This window comes from Aspergillus oryzae, chromosome 7, assembly GCF_000184455.2.
Source record: "Aspergillus oryzae RIB40 DNA, chromosome 7".
Lineage (NCBI taxonomy): Eukaryota > Fungi > Ascomycota > Eurotiomycetes > Eurotiales > Aspergillaceae > Aspergillus > Aspergillus oryzae.
The window spans coordinates 1,243,407-1,259,958 of NC_036441.1; the positions used below are offsets into that span (position 1 = coordinate 1,243,407).

A 16,552-nucleotide genomic window follows, 5' to 3' on the forward strand; every position below is an offset into this window, starting at 1 on the left:
ATACAATCGCTAATCCCACCAGTGAAATATCCAGTTTTGGTTCCCAAAATTCCCAGTCGTCTTGCGGAAATCGACTTTTGCTCTGTAAGGCTTGGCGTTCCGCATCGCAAGCTCCAATTTTTTTTTTCTCTTTTTGCTCCGCAATCTTTCGCATTAACGAACATACTGTTCAGACATCCTGCGAAAGACACAATGGCCCCCAAGTCGAAAGAAGCAGTCGCCTCAGACAGTGAGAGCAGTCGCTCTAATTCTCCTGAAGTAGCGGAGAAAGCGGAGGTTTCCTCGAGTTCGGAGTCGGAGAACAGCTCCAACGAGAGCGATAGCGATAATGACAGCGTTGCCTCCGAGACGCAGGGCAAGAAGAAGTGAGCATTAATTCTGCACTACAGTGGTTTCAAATCTAATTCACTATACATAGGTCCTCTAAGTTCTCTTCCCAAGCACCTCAGCCCTACCGGGCACCCTCTGGTTTCAAAGCCGCGAAGAAACAGTCGCCCCCCTCATCTAGCACTACCTCCCTTCTTTCCAATCTCCGCAGCAAACAAGTGTATCACATCACCGCTCCTGCGTTTCTGCCTCTGTCCAAGGTGAAGGAGATCTCGCTGGGCAAGATCATGAAGGGCGAGCCAGTCATGAAGCACGAAGGTGTGGAGTACGGAATTCCAGCGGAGAGTATAAACCAGGGCGATATGGGCGGGAAGGCACTTCTTTTGTACGACTCGAAATCTCAAACATATTACACTACGTCGACCAACGATATCCGGAGCTATCATGTCCAAGAGTTGATCAACCTCCCTGAAAGATCCGAGGAAAATGACACGGTGTTGGAAGCAGCCAAGGAACAGATCAAGCCTCCAAGGAAGCAGCCTAAGCATCTCAAGATGCGTTTCCGACCCGTTGGAAGCGAGCAAGGACCACCGGAGACCATTGGAAGCAGCTCCGAGGAGTCGGAGGGGGAGCAGCCGACATTCAAGATGCCCAAGGAATCGCGCAAAGAGAAGGAAGATAAGAAACGAAAGCACCACCAGACAGATGGGGAAGGTAGCCAGCCCAGTGCTGAGCCGCGGAAGAAATTCAGGAAAGAGGATGGAGTGGAGAAGGCCGAGAAGTCGAAGAAGTCGAGTAAGAGCAAGGAAGAGAAGAAGCGCAAGAAATCCGAAAAGTCTGCCTGAGAGTAATCCTATGAATCCGGATTGTGCTTGTTTCATTTTTCACCAAAAGTTGAATGGTATTTGCTTTGCATGAAGGCGTGATGATACCTGCAATGGCCTCGGGCTTTACGGTTTCCTTTATTACCTCTAGTTTTCTTTTCCGTCTATTCTTTACCCTGTTAGCCCTGCAGCATTTGTACATAAGGTCAAAATGTAGAATCTCTGTTGTTCGAGTATTATTTGGTAAATTTGTCCTAGAACACATGTATCTTTAGGGACTCGAGAGACCACCACATGTAAGGGGTGGAAGAGTAAGAACCTGCGGAGTAGAAAGGAGACGAGAACTTAGGTATCATGTTTAGCGATTATAAGTAGTATTATGACTCTCAATTATTTCCATGGATAACCATATCTGTAGAAGGAGCATCATAATCCGTAGAGTTCAATAAAGTGACTACAGATGGAGTAGGCTGATCCAGGCTACCTTGAGGGTTGATAATTTAAGTCAAGAGGCCCACCAAGGAGTGTCGATCAACCCGAGCCTATTTCTCCAATTAAGCATAGCCACTAAACCTCAATTATGGGGCCTCGTGAACTAATTTAGTCGCCCGACTGTCACTGATCCATTGAATGTAATAATACTACCCAGGGTTGGATGAACCCCTGAATTCACAGGGTTGATTATTACCTCTAAAAGTCAAGGCGGATGAGTATATAGTAAACTATGAATTATTAAGGTACCTCACGGGTACTTTATAGTATTGTTGTTGGCAGTCTTTCTTGACCGCATCTCCATTTACTCTAAAGTAATTTACCGACAGATCGGATCCTAGAGGATGACATAATCCACCCATGGACTGACTGTTATTGGTCCATCCGGGGACCCCAATCACATGCACCGAGTTTGATTGGCTCTCCGGTACTTGAGGAACAGCTGATATGAACGAGTGACGCCAGACTCCAAACTCCGGACTCCCATGCTTCCTTCCCTTCGTGCCTAGAATTTACCTGCATCTCGTACGCTAGTCGACCGCTTCTGCTCCTCTCATTCTTTAGTCGCTGGTCCCCAGTTCGATTACCATGTCTCTCTCTTCGTGATGACACACAACTTCCCTCGTGTCCTGCTTTGATGGCTCCCTTCTCCGTTCTACACGGGCCGTTGATACCATTTTAAACGGCGCTTATCGGCTCACGGACAAAAGACGTTTTGGGTACTTCCCTTGCTTTTTCTTTCTTTTCTTTTCCCATGTGCTCTGCCTCATTTCCTGTAGCCCCTTTCTTTCCGTTTGTTTGCCCTGTCCTGAAAAATATAGACAGCGAACTGATGACATGGCTAACCTAAGGTCATCTGTCGGCATAGCTCCTTCCGCCTTTGTCACTCGCGCGGACAACTCACTCCCTTGACGGAAGGGAGTGCATCATACTTGTGACCATCACTTCCCGCGTGCTCGCAGTCCTGTTTAACATCCTAATCCTTGCTTTGCCGTCGTTTACGCTCTTTTATTTTCTTGTCTCCGATCCAGATGCCCAACATGAAACCTCTCCTCGAAGACGCAAAACGGCGAGTCGACCGTAGGCTGAGTGCAAGCAGACAATCAATCTCCTCTAGCCGTATATTTTCCAGTGCCTTTCCGGATCGCTTGAAAGACGATCATGATGCCCAAGTTGACTATACCGCACCACCTCGTGGAGCCGGCTCCCGAGACGGTCAGCTGCCGTATATGCACCAGTCCATATTTTCAATGATTGCTGCCGTCGGCTCCAAATCTGATTTCCATGCACGGTTTGATGAATCGAGTGATAGCGAGGGAGAGGCGGAGGGACAAACCCAGAAGCAACCTGGAAAAGCTTCATTGTCGAATAAGAAGAAATTCCCCCTATCGCCTACTCTCAAGCCTCAAAGTACCTTGGAAGGAAGAGGGCGTCGCCATCGAAGGTCAATATCTGACAACAAACTACTGCGATCTTTGAAGCCAAGTCCTAAGAGTAGTAAAGGTACAGAAACAACTGTACAAACTGAGCCTCCGACGAGTGATGAAATGTCTCCGCTTGCTTCTCCTAGGCGCGCACGCAGTGCCACTCCTCGCGCGGCTCCCATCCTCAGTCGTATGCTTGAAGCGGAGGCTCTTTTGGACAAAAAGCAATCAGCAGATCAACCTTCATCATCTACCAAGGGGGAGACTGATGGCACATCTGAACAGTCTTGTGCATCTCCGCTTTCTCTCCGACTGAAGGAGATGTTTGGGTTTGAAATGCCAGAAAAAGTACTTATGGAATATGCTTGCTCCCTATTACAAAACATTCTTCTTCAAGGGTACATGTACGTCACGGAGGGGCATATATGCTTCTACGCATACCTGCCCAGAAAGTCTGCGGTTACTATAAGGTCGGGATATCTTCATAAACGAGGCCGGAAGAATCCAAAGTACAACCGGTACTGGTTTTCACTGAAAGGGGACGTTCTATCGTATTATACGGATCCGTCCAGTCTTTATTTTCCTAGTGGCCATGTTGATCTCCGATATGGAATTTCTGCTTCTTTGACCGAGCAAAAGGACAAAGATAAGGAAGTACGAGATTTCCAAGTCACTACAGATCAGCGAACATATTATTTCAGAGCGGATAGCTCTGCTAGCGCGAAAGAATGGGTCAAAGCCTTGCAAAAGGTTATCTTCCGAGCTCACAATGAGGGTGACAGTGTCAAGATTTCCTTCCCCATTGAGAGCATAATAGATATTGAGGAGAGCCCTATTACCGACCTTGCTGAGACATTCAAAATCCGGGTGGTTGAGAGCGATGAATCATATGCCATTGATGAGGTACGTCTTTCTTGAGCGAATACCACATTGTCACTAAACTGGGGGTCTAGTATTACTTTTCATTCTTCGAATCTGGCCGGGACGCATATAATTTTGTGAAAGGGTTGATCAGTGAGGGCCCGATGAAAACGTCCCAGCTTTTACCACCTCCATCCGAGCAAACAAGCCCCGCAACTCGCGCCCGTGGGCCCCGGAACAGATGGTCGTTGAATAGTGATTTGAGTCAATCTCGAGGGAATGGAATTTTCAAAACGCAACGGAAACGGAGTGCAAGCACCGGCCAAACTAACTCTGGCCCCGATGGAATCGGAATGTCTCCCCGACAGCGGGATTTGTCGGACTCCTTTGTTAACTCTTTCGAGCAAGCAACAGACGCTTCAGCAGTTCTGCAGTCGATGATTGATACGACGGAATCTGCCAGCCAGATCTTAAATCGAAGTGATGTTTTTCAATCCCCTACAATCCACACCTTGCGACAACGGCATCCCAGTGGAGACAGAACAGGCCGTCGGCTTTCAGACGGAACGGCACGGTCAACGCATCCCAATGCTGCCGATGCGAACAGAAATGGGCAGGAAATGCAGTATGCTAGCAGTGATTCCGACCAGGGCACACAGCACCCATCTAAGGTGAACTCATCTGCGCCAACCTTGAATGAACTGGTCAAAGCTGGTGCTTATCCCCTTCAGCGCGCCGCCGGATTCGCGGAGTATCTGAGAAGCCGGTCGAGGCAAATGAGTAATCTTTTGGCAAGCGAATCAATGGGTTACATTGAGAAAGTCTCCGGGATGTGGGCCGGTGGCCGCAGACATTATGGAGAAACCGAAGGCGTGCTACCAGATGATCAGGATGTTGATCCTGAAGACAAGGAAGATGGTGTTAAACATGGAGATCGTTTTCGTGCCCATTTCGCCCTGCCGTCAACCGAAAGGCTGCAAGCCACATATTACGCATATCTGCATCGTGTTCTCCCGCTTTATGGGAAAATATATATTAGTCAGAAAAAGCTTTGCTTTCGTAGTCTCATTCCGGGAACACGCACCAAGCTGATATTACCACTCAAAGACATTGAAAATGTCGAGAAAGAGAAGGGCTTTCGCTTCGGCTACCAGGGGCTAGTCATCATCATTCGTGGACATGAAGAGTTGTTCTTCGAATTCAATACGGCAGACGCTCGAGATGATTGTGCTGTCACAGTACACCAAAGCCTCGAGTCTATGAGGTTCTTGGTAGAGTCTGGCCTGCTAGCAGAACAGGAAAAAGACGAGATCGAATCGGCTCAGGCAGAGCATCGCATGCTACAGGAAGCCAGGTTAGATGGAGCTGGCGAGCACGACTCTCATGCATCTGTGAATGAGTCATCGGAGCTTCATCCTATTTTTGATGACCCTCGTGCTTCGATTATCAACTTCAAGCCCTCCGAGTCATTGCGCATCACATGCCTTACCATCGGCTCGCGGGGTGACGTGCAGCCCTATATTGCCCTGTGTAAAGGATTGTTAGCAGAAGGCCATAAGCCTAAAATTGCAACCCATGCAGAGTTCGAACCATGGGTGAGGCAGCATGGTATTGACTTTGCCCCAGTTGATGGTGATCCTGCAGAGCTCATGAGAATATGCGTTGAGAATGGAATGTTTACATATTCATTCTTGAAAGAGGCGTCTACTAAGTTTCGAGGATGGATTGACGACCTTCTATCCTCGGCATGGGCTAGTTGTCAGGACAGTGATCTTCTTATTGAATCTCCCAGTGCAATGGCTGGCATTCATATCGCTGAGGCACTCAGAATACCCTATTTCCGTGCCTTTACGATGCCGTGGTCTAGAACAAGAGCATACCCGCATGCCTTCGCTGTCCCGGAGAATAAGATGGGCGGTGCCTACAACTACATCACATATGTTATGTTCGACACTGTCTTCTGGAAAGCCATTGCGGGACAGGTGAATCGTTGGAGAAAGAAGCAGCTCGGACTAAAGGCGACCACTCTCGATAAGATGCAGCCGAACAAGGTTCCCTTCCTTTATAACTATTCTCCTTCTGTGGTGGCCCCTCCATTGGACTATCCGGACTGGATACGTATAACAGGATATTGGTTCTTAAGTGAGGGGGGCAATTGGACTCCTCCAACAGACCTGCTAGACTTCATCCACCGTGCCCGCAGTGATGGCAAAAAGATTGTCTATATTGGGTTCGGGTCTATCGTCGTGTCTGACCCCTCGGCTCTGACACGAACTGTGGTGGAATCCGTCCTAAAGGCCGACGTCCGTTGTATCCTGTCGAAGGGATGGTCAGATCGACTTGGAGATCCTGCCAGTGCCAAGGTCGAGATTCCCTTACCGCCGGAGATCTTCCAAATTCAAGCAGCGCCACATGATTGGCTTTTTTCCCAGATCGACGCAGCGGCACACCATGGTGGTGCTGGAACTACCGGAGCGAGCCTTCGGGCAGGTGTTCCTACCATCGTTAAGCCGTTCTTTGGTGACCAGTTCTTCTTTGGCACACGCGTCGAAGATTTGGGCGTGGGTATCTGTATGAAGAAGTTGAACGTAAGCGTGTTTTCGCGGGCTCTGTGGGAGGCTACTCATAGCGAGAGAATGATCGTGAAAGCCCGAGAGCTAGGTGCACAGATACGGAGCGTAAGTCTCCGAATATCCTTCGTCATGGTGCGTTAGCTAACATTAAACCAGGAAAACGGGGTGGATACGGCTATTCAGGCAATATATCGTGACCTTGAGTACGCCAAAACACTGGCTCGACAGCGCTCGATTGTCTCGTCCACTCCATTCTCCCCAACACCATCGGCTAAGACCACGGCCGAGCAGGAAGAGGATGACGTGGATGACAGTGAGGAGTGGACGTTCGTCGGTGACGACACAGAAATCGATGTTTCGAGACGGCTGCGCGACCGAGCAGTATCTGATGCTGATATGCTACCCGAACCAGTGACAAGCGCATCTTAGGCGGACTTATCGACTTACCTTGCGATGTTACCATCACTACCTGTGACGAACCTTTTCTTAACAGCTCATGATTCATGATTCTACTTATCTCTTCGCTATGGATGTTACTTTGGGTGCCCGCTTGACTTCTGCTTGAACTCTTATTATATCTTTCCATTTTATTCTTAGTGTTTTCTTTTTCGAACAGATCGCATGGATTTAGATGGTTTACGAGGGTCTCACCTCATTCATTCCTTTCCCCCTTTGCGTTAACATTTTACGTGATGACTGATGATTGTTTGGGCGGTGATATACGCATGAAGCTCCCTCAATTAGCCCTTCCCTGGCTATGATGGCGGCATCGACCTATATTAATTCCTTTTTGTCCATTCTGAGATAGACTGGTATAATGGCTCGGCGCAGGAAGCTTAGTTTGTGCATTATTTTATCCAGTTCATAATCGAACCCATAGGACTAATAGAGAGCAAGGATTGCTTATATCTACACCGATCAAGGCAGCACTTTTGTTTCATCCCAACCCTCACTAGGATATACGCAACCCGAGTAAATGAAAAATCTTTTCTAGGTAAGCCAGACAAAGTCATTAAAAAGACAGAATCATGAAAATGAGCTTTAAGCACCCGAAGGACCCTTTGCCGTATCATCATCTTCGTCGCCCTTCCCGTCCGCCTTGTCTTTTCGACGCTGCACGACGTCCCAGTTATACACACGAGCGGTAGCAACCTCCATCGTCTGCGACCAGTTAGCACCGAACCACACATATATAACTCTAAGGCACCGGAACAGCGGATATATAGAGAGTGGGAAATGAACGGGAAAGAGGAAATGCATACCGTAATCTGCTCCCTCAAAAACTCCAAATCCTCATCACAATTCGCCAGACTCAACTCCGCCGTAGACAACTTCTCCGTCAACATAGTCTCCGCCTCCCCAATCGGATAAGCCAACATAACATTCGCCCCGAGCCAAAGATACACCTCCTCCGTGTCCGCAGGGTCGACCGTCGCACGCGCATAGAGCGTATCGTTCAATTCGAAGTTCGTCTCCAGCGGGTCGGCGTTATTATCGCGGCGCATCTTAAGAAACTTGACCATTTCCAGCGTCTTCTTGATATCCGGAATCTTTTCACGGAGGCCAGCCGCCCGTCGTTGTGTGTTTACTTCCATAAATTGGTATTTGGAGATCATCTCTTGGAAGGAGCGGAGCGTGGGCTCGACGTCTGCGCGCGTCGAGACGTAGTCGGTTACATTGTCGACGAAGGGAGCGACGGGGATACCGCGCGGGTTGGTCTCGGGGTTTATTGTTCTAAGTTTTTAGCGGTTAATTAATTATTTATGTAGTTGATTTGCGGTGGTGGTTTTGGGCTTGGGGTTTTGGAGTGGGATGGTGGAGGGGTTATGATTTCGCCGGGGAGTTTTGGTTTCTCGTGGATTTTTGGGCGTCGTGACGTACGGGGTTTTCTTGTCTGCCATTGTGGCATGCCAGACTGGGACCAGTCTGTATGGGAGAAGAGGGGGAGGAAAGAAAGAGGGAAACGAGGAATAAAACGTCGAATGATAGTAGCGTTATCTTTGATGAAGCCGTAAACGCTGAAAGGTTCATGTGGGGGAGCATCTTGCCTATTCGGGAAAGGTGGCAGTACTGAACTGTATTCGCGGTAAGCTTCCTGGTTGCTTTTAGGGCTGAGCTTTAGTAAACCATATAACTCTGGATTTTGCTTTATTAACAGGAATACAGTTTTAATTGGCATTTTTGCTATTCGAGTTTCTACTGTTAGTATCCTTGGGTGGTCTGTAGCGGAATCTACTGGGAGATCACTTCGGAATGATATACTACGTAGGTACGGAGTATACTCAGATGTTGGCCTGGTACCCATGCAATAGAATTTATCGCAAGCAGTAGCTACTCAAATACTATTTAAATTAAAATCTAGATTGGAAGCTATATTAAGACGCAAAATTTTTATCAGCAATATTGCTCACTGTCCTTTCGCAAAGCCTCCATTTCACAAGAGACAGTCAAGGTATCCCAGTAGTATGGCAACTAGACATAGCTGTAACCTACAGATCAATCTCATTTGACGGCCTTGCCACATTAGCCCTCCAGTGGTGAGTATTGATAGGATCCTTCCGATACAGGTTAAGCTCGAAGAACTTGTTGTGCAGGGTGCCCCTGAAGTTCTTGTAACTACAGCCTATCAGCAATTGCCTTTCACAGTTAGCACAATATAAACCTACGAGTTCAACTTCTCGAAGTTCTTCTCAATGAGCCACTGCTCACTCACTTCGATGAGCTCTACACTAGAGAGGTCTCGGCGTGGAATGAAGTATCTTCTGCTCTTCAATGGGCCGTAGTTCACTTGCTTTACCAACTGTACTGCGTATTCTGGTACGGGTGATGGAGTATCGCAATCGGAGGAGACTTCGCTCGTCACGGTCAAGCGAGCCCATACCAGAAATTCGTTGAATTTGCTCTCCTGATCCAAACCTTGCGGCCGGTAAGGAGTATTGTGCGAGCAGCAGGAGATGGAGGTAGGGGTTAAAGCCATTTTGTAGGGCACTGGCAAGTTTAGATAGTATGCCTGAGAAACGCCACGGGAATATATAGAGAGGATATGAAGCAGTGTATTCTTTATCTGGTAGGATACTATAACTTATAGCACATTGTATGAGAAGTACTTCTGTCAGAGAGGATGAGGACGGAAATGCTTTCCGCTATACTAAATCAACCAGACCCTATCGTTTTTGAGGCCACCCGGAGTCCTACAGTTGTTCGATGCATTCCTGATGTCTTTTTGCATCTTTTCGCATGATAGTTGACCCAATGAATGTTATACAATCTGAGGCCTACTGTTGATCCCCACTAAGGTTGGTATAGTATGTGCAATACTAGTAGATGCATAAGCCCCAACCAATGAAACATCCCCGTTTTGAGGCCTACCATAGCCACACCAACCTGAGGCATCCACCAAGCCTGGTTAAATATTGCTGCTTTGCCCTTAATCTCCTGAGCTTCTTTCTTTCTTTTTCCTCTCCAGGGCAGTGGTACTGCCACTCGTCCGCTCTTTACTCAACTTGTTTTTGATTCCAACTTCTCGCAAAATAGTTCTGTTGTGCTCTTTCTCCCCTTCCCACCTTGCGCATCTACGTGGAATCATTTCCTCTTGTTCCACGTAGCTTGATCTATCCTGCAATCCAGGCTCAGGTTGCCCCTTGTTGGAGGAATCATCTGTGAAGAGAACATATAACCCTTAACCTTCTGTACCCGGAGTTTCTACTCTTATACCGAGTCCCAGATCAGATAGCGTAGGTCGGCCACCACAGGTATTAAACTCTTATCACACAGCACCTTACGGAACTGTCGACCCTCGCTGGCTCGATACTGCTGACCGGACGGGTCCGGAGGCACTGCCCGAGTCAGATGATTCTCTCCATCACTTGAGCCAAGACACTCCACCACAGGATCTTGATCAAACTCAGCATTGGGAAGGAGAGTCTGCAGATACACATAACAGTTTCGAGTCGCCGCAATTCATTTTTGAACCACGTTCGCCCGAGACACAACATATAGCACCTGAGTTACCCTCGGATCTCTCAATTTCAGGACAAGATACATCCTCTGCCAATCAATCGAGTGATTCTACCTCACAGTCGTTCCCGTGTGACCGGTGTGATCGTGTCTTTGACAAAAGACATCTACTCAAGTAAGTGGCATTCATAAGCTGCAGGCGGATTTCTGAGCTGTATTCTAATTTTGAACAGTAAACACAAGACTTCCGTTCACGATCGCCCTCACAAGTGTGACGTAGCAGGCTGTCCCCGAACAGAGGGGTTTCAATTCAAGAAAGATCTCAGACGGCATTACAACACTGTCCACGGGGGAGGAAGTTCCAAGGATTATTACTGCAAGTATCGCTGGTGCTCCGCTTCCAAGCCACAACGTGAGCGCAAGGGAAAGCCGAGAATGCGGTATGACAACTATCTGCGACATATGAAACAACACCCTAGTTTTGGACAGTGATTTAAATTGAGAGATCATCTTAGAGAGCTGATGTGTTAGAATGTCAGAAGGGGTTCAACTTATTGGACTAAGCTCCAACTGACCAAGTGGCTAGCATTAACACGGTAGTTTAAAGGGTATATGATAATTGTGTAGTAGGGCACCTGATAGATAATTATAAGTATGATGATAATCAACTACATGAATTATTGCCAGACATTAGCACTACGACCCATTCAGATTCATATTCCAGTGATGACTCATGATGATATATGCCAGTCCCATGTTTATACCCTTCCATGATGAGGAAAGTCTATTCACTGCCTTCCTGTCTACAGCGATAGTATATGCCGTTTCGGAAATATTCGGGCGGTCACAAGGTCTGCTCCGAGGCTGCCCGAATTCATCTGACTTGATGGGAACAATCCACATCGTCTGCACTATCCAAAATCCACCAATCCACGATGCCCACTGTCAAGACTAAATGCAAAGTCGCCTGTAAATCGTGTAACTTGCGACGAGTCAAGTGTGATCGGACTGAGGAAAGACCATGCTCATATTGCCAACTAGCAGGGCAAGAATGCCAGCCCATTGCTTCGAGACGTGGAAAGTATGTTTGCCTGTCCCACTTCACCTGTGCAAATAAAATAGGAATGGACAATAGGCTGAAATGACCCAGGTACAAACGAAATCATGATAAAAACACTGATACTCGGCCGGCACCTCGTCGGTCGTCAAGAAATCAGCAAAATGAACGCAACCCTAATAGTGCCGTATCAGGCGAATCAAGGTCAGATTCCATCATCATTAACACCAGTAACCCCAGCTTTGGCAGTAGGAATACTACTGCTGAAGCACGGCCGTGTGGGTCATCCAATTTTCAGTCAAACGCCTCAACACCAAGACAAGGCTATCGAAATTCATCGACAAGCTCAGACAGTAAAGTGGTATACTACGGTGACTCCTTCAACCTTGATTATATGTTGCATGAAATGGGAGACCCTTTAGGCGCTTCCCGTAATGGTCGCACTTGGGAGGATGCGCTTGAGCACTTATACTTCAGTCAGCTAGGGCAATCAACAAAAACACAGATAGAAGAGCATTCTCGAAACCAGCGTCTGCAGCTGAGAGACATTGGTGCACTTAAAAGTTTCGAAAAAAATGTCAGTGACGACTTAATCAGGATTTTCTTTGAGATGTGCTACCCTCAGTGCCCTATATTTGACCGAGCGGACTTTCAGCATAACTATGAGGCTGGGAGGGTGTCACCGCTGGTTTTGCAAGCTGTGTTCTTCCTGGCCCTCAATCATTGCAGTGAAGAACTCTATAAGCGTGCTGGCTTTGCAAATAGATATTTGGCAACATTTACATGTTATCAGCGAGCGAAAACTTTGTACGACACCAACTACGAATCTGACGCTATAGCGACTCTTCAAGCGGTTTATTTGTTGTCATTCTGGTGGGGAAGCCCGATGGAACAGAAGGATATGTGGCATTGGACTGGCATCGCATGTAATCGAGCACAGTCCCTGGGATTGCATCAAAGGTTGGTCATTTATGGCTGATGCTGTGAGCTGGCTGACACTTCCCAAGGAAAACTTATGTGGGGTTAAGTGAGAGAAACAGAAAGCTATGGAGGAGGATTTGGTGGACTATTTACGTATGAAACCCTGGGTCAAGCTATGGCATCGCTGACTTAGTTATCTAGGTACATGATATCTCTGTAACAATCATGCTGGGACGAACTCCGCACATCAACGACGCGTACTGCAGTGTGGAGATGTTAGGCGAAGATGACTTCGAAATATCAGATGATGACTTGATCAACCCTGATCTGTTTCGAGAACCGACACGTCAAAGCCGGCTTTACTTTATCTACTTAGCAGAACTGTATTCGCGAAGTATGGCTACCCAGTTATGTTCTCGACTAAATTCTTGCTGACACTGCAAAGCAAGTAACTGCTGGCTAAATATAGCTGGGGCAAAGTTCAATGAGCCGTTAGCTCTCAAAAGCCTGGACGATCTTACGTCGTGGAAAGCGTCCCTTCCAAGAGAATTGAAGCATCGAGAATCCACAGTTTCTGTGGAAGATGGCCTTTGGGCCACCCTGGTCAATCTAAGTTACTTGTAAGAAGCATCCGCCTCGAAGAAAATACCTCTAACAAACCTTTAGCACCGTGCAGATTTTAATACGCCGGAACGGCTTTAATGATCCGGACAGGATGAAAGTCGGGTCATTTGTGTTTGAAGCAGCCGTGCAAATCGTGCGAATATTGGAAGACCTTGTATCATCACAACTTCTTCCTTTTGCATTAATGCGCAGGTATGTTCTTCCCCTGCACGTTCACATTGTTGAGGGATATTCACAAACCAAGTGCGCCGGCTGTTTTCGCGGCTATCTCTGTCCAAATTGCGAATATGCGCGGATGCCCATCCCATGTAGTCGATGTTTCGAAGCATAGAGCTCGACTCTGTATGATGATCATAAACAAGCTACAAGACCACTCACCTCCACTCCTGTGGTACTATCGCCTTTTTGTACGGCTATTGCGTAGTATGGGTTGCGAGATCCCCGATGAAGAAAGTCGAGAAGCTTCACACCACTCGGATCAGCGTCTACATGGGCTGCAATCACCTACGGCTGACTTTCTCTACAACCACCGATTTGAGAATAGTTCGCATGAGATTGGTCCTAATGATATCTCCAACGATTCATTGACCGGCAATGCAGCACTTTGTGACTTTAGCCTGTCTGGGATGACAGCATCATTTGTGTTCTCCAGCTTTCTCAACAGCGACTTAATTGATGGGACATCTCCGGATCTTGGAAACCACAGCCTCGATCCTTCGCTTCTATAAAACGTGGAAATAGCCTCTCAACCGGTTGAAAGAACACTACAACACACGACTATAACAAACTTCATACAAACCAAACCCATCTCACCTCCGATACCACATCCTCGTCACCTTCGTCCTCCTAATCTTCTTCTGCAGCTGAAAAATTGCATACATCAAAGCCTCCGGCGTCGGCGGACACCCGGGCACATAAATATCCACCGGAACCACCCGATCAACACCCCTAACCACACTATAACTATAATAATAGTATCCACCCCCATTAGCACAGCTCCCCATACTAATCACCCACTTCGGATCCGGCATCTGATCGTATAATTGCCTCAACGCCGGTGCCATCTTGTTAGTCACCGTTCCCGCAACAATCATGACGTCGGCTTGGCGGGGCGAGGCCCGGAAGATGATTCCCAGACGGTCTTGGTCGTATCGTGGCATGGAGACATGCATCATTTCGATGCCACAGCAGGCGAGGGCGAAGGTGAGAGGCCAGAGGGAACCTTGGCGGGCCCAGTTGATGAGTTGGTCGGTTGTTGTTCTGTGTATGTGGTTTAGCTAGCTATGCTGGGATGGTCTAGATAGATGGGGATCGTACAGGAAATATTCGAGTTTACCGTTATCTTCTTTTTTGTTCGTGGTAATGCCTTGTTCTTGGCTTGGGAGCTTAGGGACGGTGTGTGGATTCCAGGTTGAGGATTGTCGGGTTTGTTTGAGCTTGAATGATAGGGGTGTTAATGTTCCTTGGGTTAAAGGGATGTATGCAAAAGCATGTTTCCATGTTTGTAGTCTCAGAATTTGAGTCCTCATCGTTGTGGTTGTTGTGGTCCACATGGTCAACCTCTGTTGTCAGCAAAGTAAGAATGATGTCCCAGGAAAAAAATAGAGAAAAAAAGAAAGAAGGTAAATGAACATAATTTTTTTTCATTGAAGAGGTTATAACAATATTTTATAAGAAGATGTTTATATCGCCGACATACTTGACATTGAACAGCATGTCGGCGATATACAGTATACAGTACGTGCTTTAGCTCATATCGGCGATATGCTTCCCGTATACTAGGGCTTCCACTTGATGGGCCAATTGCATTGCATCGGTCTATGAGTTTGAAGAGCCTATCTTTCGACAAAAACTGCTTCATTGATCGTGATTTCTCTATTAGCTTCAAGCTCTGGGAAAGTTTTCAAGAATGCATATCGCTGATGTTACTCAACAGTACTTACGATGTATGTACTTAGGCATGGGCTAAGGTAGGGACAGCAAAACCAACAATTTTACTATACATTTAACATACTTATCAGTGTGCTTAAGACAATCGTGTTGCATCCTTGCTTTACAATGTCGCCCTACATCAATCATTCACTTCATGCAGCCCCATAGAAAGACATGGCCAATAATTCATCCCACGTCAGGTGCGGGGAGACAGCCGTCGATCGCGGGGACAGCAATTGCACCTTCACTCTCACAACTCCCCATCCACGACCTGCATAGCATTAGAAGAGCACCAACAGAATGGCAGCATATCCTCGTCCAGACTTCCAGCGCCCAGCACTCAATTGGACGTCGCTCGACGGTCCCTGGGACTTCATCTTCGACGATGCAGACAACGGTCTATCACAGCGGTGGCACCAGAAGGGAATCCCCGCCAACACCATCACCCACGCCAAACGTCAGATCCAAGTTCCATATGCATTTCAAACTCCCGCATCTGGAATTGGCCTTCACGAGGCTCACGAAGTGCTGTGGTACGAGCGCACGTTGACAGATATTCGTACGGCGGATGAACTGGCCAAGAGGAATCGATTAGTGCTTCGCTTCGGTGCAGTAGACTATGACTGTACTGTCTGGGTTGATGGCCAGATGGTTGGAGGGCATCGGGGTGGTCATGTGCCCTTTGAGGTCGATGTGACTGATGCATTTGGGACCCAAGAAAGTGATACAGCGGATAGACGTTTGACGGTTCGGGTTAGAGACTCGCCGTCTGATCTTTGCCAGCCACGCGGGAAACAGTATTGGGGCCCTGTCCCTGAAAGTATCTTTTACACACCGACGAGTGGAATCTGGTTGTCTGTTTGGTTGGAAAGTGTACCCAGGATGCGCTTAGGCAGTAGCAGTGACGGCCTAGTTCTCCGGTCGGATGATATCAACCAAGGGCAGCTTCATGCGCAGGTTGTGGTGTTAGATCGCCCGGCAGCGACGAAATGCCAGGTAGAGATCGAGGCGAGTCTAGGGGGTATCGCTGTGAGTCGCAGCAGACAGGATCTGCCGCAAGACAAAGATTACGTGAGTCTCGATGTAGACATGCGTGGTCTAGACCCTGAGTCATTGAGGGAGAATGTGCCCTTTAATGTCGACGGGTGCTGGTACAACGGGATAGCCCTCTGGGCACCCGAGCATCCTAACCTATATGACTTGGCTTTGCGTCTGTATGATGCCTCGGGAATTCTGGTTGATGTGGTTCAGACTACCACCGGTATGCGCAGTGTTACCTGGAAGAATGGCGACGGGACCTTCCGGCTCAATGGGAAGCCTCGTTTCCAAACCCTGGTATTAGATCAAGGGTATTGGCCGGAGACCGGCATGACACCTCCTTCGCAAGAGGCACTGAAGGCTGATATCGAGATGGCGAAGGAAATGGGCATCAATGGGTGCCGGAAGCACCAAAAGGTGGAAGACCCCGTCTTCTTTTACTGGGCTGACAGACTGGGATTTCTGGTCTGGGGCGAGATAGCAAATGCCTACGAGTTCAGCGATGACTACATCTCTCGGTTC

General features: G+C 47.8%; 5 protein-coding genes across 5 annotated transcripts; 2 read left to right on the plus strand and 3 right to left on the minus strand.

The window, feature by feature from the left end:
- Positions 1-881: 881 nt before the first annotated feature.
- On the plus strand, positions 882-6,930 carry atg26 (UDP-glucose:sterol glycosyltransferase; the record flags this gene model as incomplete). The annotated part of the gene is made up of 4 exons (XM_023232980.1): positions 882-1,162; positions 2,776-3,970; positions 4,021-6,606; positions 6,658-6,930. 4 exons carry the CDS (start codon positions 882-884, stop codon positions 6,928-6,930), a joined length of 4,335 nt encoding a protein of 1,444 aa, XP_023093529.1.
- Positions 6,931-7,542: 612 nt separating this feature from the next.
- Positions 7,543-8,402, minus strand: AO090011000499 (tubulin-binding prefolding complex subunit PAC10; the record flags this gene model as incomplete). The annotated part of the gene is made up of 3 exons (XM_001826074.3): positions 7,543-7,662; positions 7,764-8,235; positions 8,383-8,402. The coding sequence occupies 3 exons, from the start codon at positions 8,400-8,402 to the stop codon at positions 7,543-7,545; spliced, it is 612 nt and encodes a 203-aa protein (XP_001826126.1).
- A 588-nt stretch (positions 8,403-8,990) lies between these two features.
- AO090011000500 (uncharacterized protein) lies at positions 8,991-9,478 on the minus strand (the record flags this gene model as incomplete). The annotated part of the gene is made up of 2 exons (XM_023232981.1): positions 8,991-9,102; positions 9,168-9,478. 2 exons carry the CDS (start codon positions 9,476-9,478, stop codon positions 8,991-8,993), a joined length of 423 nt encoding a protein of 140 aa, XP_023093530.1.
- Positions 9,479-11,921: 2,443 nt separating this feature from the next.
- Positions 11,922-13,060, plus strand: AO090011000501 (fungal specific transcription factor domain-containing protein; the record flags this gene model as incomplete). Its single annotated transcript, XM_023232982.1, has 3 exons — positions 11,922-12,475; positions 12,703-12,830; positions 12,906-13,060. The coding sequence occupies 3 exons, from the start codon at positions 11,922-11,924 to the stop codon at positions 13,058-13,060; spliced, it is 837 nt and encodes a 278-aa protein (XP_023093531.1).
- An 809-nt stretch (positions 13,061-13,869) lies between these two features.
- AO090011000502 (NuoB/complex I 20 kDa subunit family protein) lies at positions 13,870-15,369 on the minus strand (the record flags this gene model as incomplete). Its single annotated transcript, XM_023232983.1, has 2 exons — positions 13,870-14,320; positions 15,290-15,369. 2 exons carry the CDS (start codon positions 15,367-15,369, stop codon positions 13,870-13,872), a joined length of 531 nt encoding a protein of 176 aa, XP_023093532.1.
- Between the last annotated feature and the right edge of the window lie 1,183 nt (positions 15,370-16,552).